General features: G+C 60.1%; 1 protein-coding gene across 1 annotated transcript; it reads left to right on the forward strand.

Moving 5' to 3' along the window:
* Positions 1 to 1,285: 1,285 nt before the first annotated feature.
* On the forward strand, positions 1,286 to 3,609 carry Marcksl1 (MARCKS-like 1). The gene is made up of 2 exons (NM_030862.2): positions 1,286 to 1,554; positions 2,363 to 3,609. Exons 1-2 carry the CDS (start codon positions 1,468 to 1,470, stop codon positions 2,873 to 2,875), a joined length of 600 nt encoding a protein of 199 aa, NP_110489.1. The 5' UTR covers positions 1,286 to 1,467; the 3' UTR covers positions 2,876 to 3,609.
* The last annotated feature ends 177 nt before the right edge of the window (positions 3,610 to 3,786 follow it).

Genomic DNA, 3,786 nt, shown 5'->3' on the forward strand with positions numbered 1-3,786 from the left:
TCTGTGTGGAGTTCCCTGATTCCTCAGGCCCTGGGGTGTTTACACCTTACAGCTTCTGGCCCCCCAGGAAGTCTCCCCTAGGAGGGAGGGAATGTGTTGAGCTGTTCAGGACACAGCCTTTCTTTCACAGCATTTGGCTTCCTCTAGCCTGAAGCCTTTCCTATTGGGGGAACAAGAGGAAGCAGCTGTACGCACAGGAAAAGAGATCCAGACCTAACCAAGGACTCTGGGATTCTAACTGGCCTACCTGGTCCAAAGAAGGAACCGGAAAAGGACCAAGGTCTTCAAACGGGGTAGGTTTCCGGGTTTATCCCTAATAGTGTGCCACAGTTGTGGAAAAAATCCAAACGATTTCATTCAGGAAGGAGTATTTGAAGTCTGCTGAGTATCACTGGGGTTATGTTCCCTGCATGGGGAAGCCTCCGTGTATGGGCAGACTGGAGAGGAGGGAAACCAGGCCTAAGTCAGGTATATTTAAACACCTCTGAGCCTCAGGCTCTTCTGCTTACTAAGGGGGATGAAGATGTAATGACATCTGGTCAAGGACACAGGGGGACAGGGAGGAGGGAGAGACAGAGACAGAGAGGCAGAGAGACTTGGTAGTGGATTTAGGCTGTGAGAAGTAGGAGCCGGTCACCAACAGACTGAGATGACTTGTTAGAGCTCATCATTCTGACCTAAGTTAGTCAGCTCCTCAGAGGTTGGCTGCAGTACTCTGACAGGGACGTGGGTGGGACTTGAATTCTGGCCCGAGGGGCCACCGAACTCAGAGGATGTGTGTGTGTGTGTGTGTGTGTGTGTGTGTGTGTGTGTGTGTGTGTGAGAGAGAGAGAGAGAGAGAGAGAGAGTGTGTCATTTGGACAAATTTCTAGAGTATAACTCGGCACCAGCTGTCTGATGAGTCTGGACATGTGAGCCCTTCCAAGAGTTCAAGGAGCCAGGGTAGAACCAGGGAATGGGGACCTCTTCACTGTGAAGCACGAGTCAGATTGAAAGTGGTGGGCTGGGGATGATTAAGTGCTTCTTCATCGACGGCCTCCTCTCAGTCCTTCTTCCGGACCGACCGGGAACCTCTCTTTCCCACACTGAACCCGACCAGCCCCTGGTCGTCCCAAGTCATGGGGGAACCAGACAGCTGGCACTGCCCACTGCACGAGAGGAACCCGGGCCCGACCCCGCCTCCACCCCGGATTGGGTGCTCATTTAAATGTCCGGCCCCGCCCCGAGCCTCGGGCGCGTACATATAGGCGGCTCGGCGGGCGGCGGGCGGCATTCTGGCGCGGAGCGCAGCAGCAGTGGGCGCAGCTAGCGGGTCAGCTGCGGAGCGGGGGTGCAGCGCGCTTTGCCCCCCGTACCCCTCCCCCTCGGACGCAGCCCCACCCCTCTGCCCGCCGGGCCGTCCCAGCCGAACTATCCCCTGCGGCGCCAGCGCGGGGCGGCTCCGGGCGCCCCCAGCAGACCCCCATCATGGGCAGCCAGAGCTCCAAGGCTCCCCGGGGCGACGTGACCGCCGAGGAGGCAGCGGGCGCTTCCCCCGCGAAGGCCAACGGACAGGTGAGTGCGCTCGGCGCGGCGGACCCCGGCCCCCAGCCCGCGGGCCTCGCCCCCTCTGGGGCCCAGGGCCGGGGCCGCGCGCTTTGTCCGGCCCGGGACACGCGGCGCCCCCTCCCCCGCCCGGTCCCTTTGTTCTCGGCGCCGCAGCCCCCGCGGGCGAACGAGGGGAGGGGCGGGAGGGGGCGCCGGCCGGGCTCCTCGCCTTCTTTGTTCGCGCCCGGCCCGCGGGCGCTGCCCCCAGGCCGCCCCGAAGGCCGCGCGGGAACAAAGACGCTGCTAGGCCGCACCAAGGGGGCGTCTGCGGCCGCGGGGCTGGTGCTCGGAGCCCAGGGCGCCCCATCTGGAGCCCCGACCTCGGCAGCCCGCGGTGGCTTTTGAAGCGGTGGGGAGCAGAGATGCGGGCAGACTCTGGGGTGGGTGGGGGCTGTTCACACAAAGCGCAAGCCTGGGAAAATAGGCCGTCCAGGTGCAGGGAGGCAGCGCCCCGGGGCTGCTTCCCGCCCAATAGCGCTGGGCAAGGCTGGCCCGCCAGCGAAGGATCCAGGCCCGGTGAGGTTCCGCGCGGAAAATAGAGAGCGCGCCCCGCGGGAGGGGGGTGGGGGCCCGTACCCCAGCGCCTCCTGCTGGCTGCGCCCGTCCCTGCGCGCCTGTGAGGGGTGAGGGCGATGTTAGATGGGAGTGAGGCCAAAGCCAGACTTGGTAGCTGCAGACCCCGGCGGTGGGTTCCGTAGCCTGTGAGGGGCTAGAAGCGGGCTGGGGGAGGGGGAGAAGGGCCCCAGCCCTCACTGCTGTCTCCTCTGCCCCGCAGGAGAATGGCCACGTGAAAAGCAATGGAGACTTAACCCCCAAGGGTGAAGGGGAGTCACCACCCGTGAACGGAGCAGATGAGGCAGCTGGGGCTACTGGTGATGCCATCGAGCCAGCGCCCCCTAGCCAGGAAGCTGAGGCCAAGGGGGAGGTCGCCCCCAAGGAGACCCCCAAGAAGAAGAAGAAATTCTCTTTCAAGAAGCCTTTCAAATTGAGTGGCCTGTCCTTCAAGAGAAATCGGAAGGAGGGTGGGGGTGATTCTTCAGCCTCCTCACCAACAGAGGAAGAGCAAGAGCAGGGGGAAATCAGCGCCTGCAGTGATGAGGGCACTGCCCAAGAAGGGAAGGCTGCTGCCACCCCTGAGAGCCAAGAGCCCCAGGCCAAGGGGGCAGAGGCCAGTGCTGTCTCCAAGGGAGGAGACGCGGAAGAAGAGGCAGGGCCCCAGGCTGCAGAGCCATCCACTCCCTCGGGCCCAGAGAGTGGCCCCGCATCTGCCAGTGCTGAGAATGAGTAGCTGGGCGGGGGCTGGTGGGTGATCTCTAAGCTGCAAAAACTGTGCTGTCCTTGTGAGGTCACCATCTGGACCTTGTGCCCTGGCTGCCTTCCTGTGCCCAGAAAGGAAGGGGCTTGTTGCCCCGTCCCAGCCACGCTCCCTCTTCTCCCTCCTGTGGATTCTCCCATCAGCCATTTGGTCTTACTATTAGGCCAGTTGAAGATGGTCCCTTACGGTTCCCAAGTTAGGTTAGTGATGTGAAATGCTCCTGCCTCTCTCCTTCCCAAGCCCCATCCCCGCTGAAGGCAACTGCTGGGTTTCCAATTCTTTTCCAAGTTCGTTTTGTTTATCCTGCTTCTCAAGCCCCTGAGCCAGAAGTGGGGCTTACACTCCCAAACCCCGAGCGTCCAGCCTTTCCCTTGTTGAATTCTTAGTCTCTTGTGCTGTGCCCTGTGGCACCTGGGCTGGGGAGGGCATTGCCCCTGTCTGGGTTTTTATAAATGTCTTACTCAAGTTCAAACCTCCAGCTTGTGAAATCACCGTGTCTCTGACTTGATAAGCAAGTATTAGGCTTCAGGCGGGAGGGAGGTCTGTAATGTGAAACAACTCCTTGTTGTCTTTCCCCCCTCCCATTGTTGTAAATAACTTTTAATGGCCAAACCCCAGATTTGTACTTTTTTTTTCTAACTGCTAAAACCATTCTTCCACCTGGATTTACTGTAACATTTGGAAAAGGAATAAATGTTGTCCCTTTAGTGATGCTTTGCTGAGTGATCTTCTGGGGCAGGGGTAAGAAGACTGTACAGACCTGAAGGACAAAGGCAGGTAAGTCCAGGGGCACTGGAGCCTCTGGAGGGGACTACCCACAAGAGAGAGGGCAGAGAACGAGTGAGTTTAAGCCAACCATGGACACTGCCAGGAAACAAGCTCAG

This window comes from Rattus norvegicus, chromosome 5, assembly GCF_021556685.1.
Source record: "Rattus norvegicus strain SHRSP/BbbUtx chromosome 5, alternate assembly SHRSP_T2T, whole genome shotgun sequence".
Taxonomy (NCBI): domain Eukaryota; kingdom Metazoa; phylum Chordata; class Mammalia; order Rodentia; family Muridae; genus Rattus; species Rattus norvegicus.

What these genes read in the sequence shown, in the direction of transcription:
- Marcksl1 (NM_030862.2), top strand. Translation starts at nt 1,468, where the DNA reads ATGGGCAGCCAGAGCTCCAAGGCTCCCCGGGGCGACGTGACCGCCGAG. An exon ending in CCGCGAAGGCCAACGGACAG is followed by an intron (nt 1,555 to 2,362) that starts GTGAGTGCGCTC and finishes TCTGCCCCGCAG; the next exon opens with GAGAATGGCCACGTGAAAAG.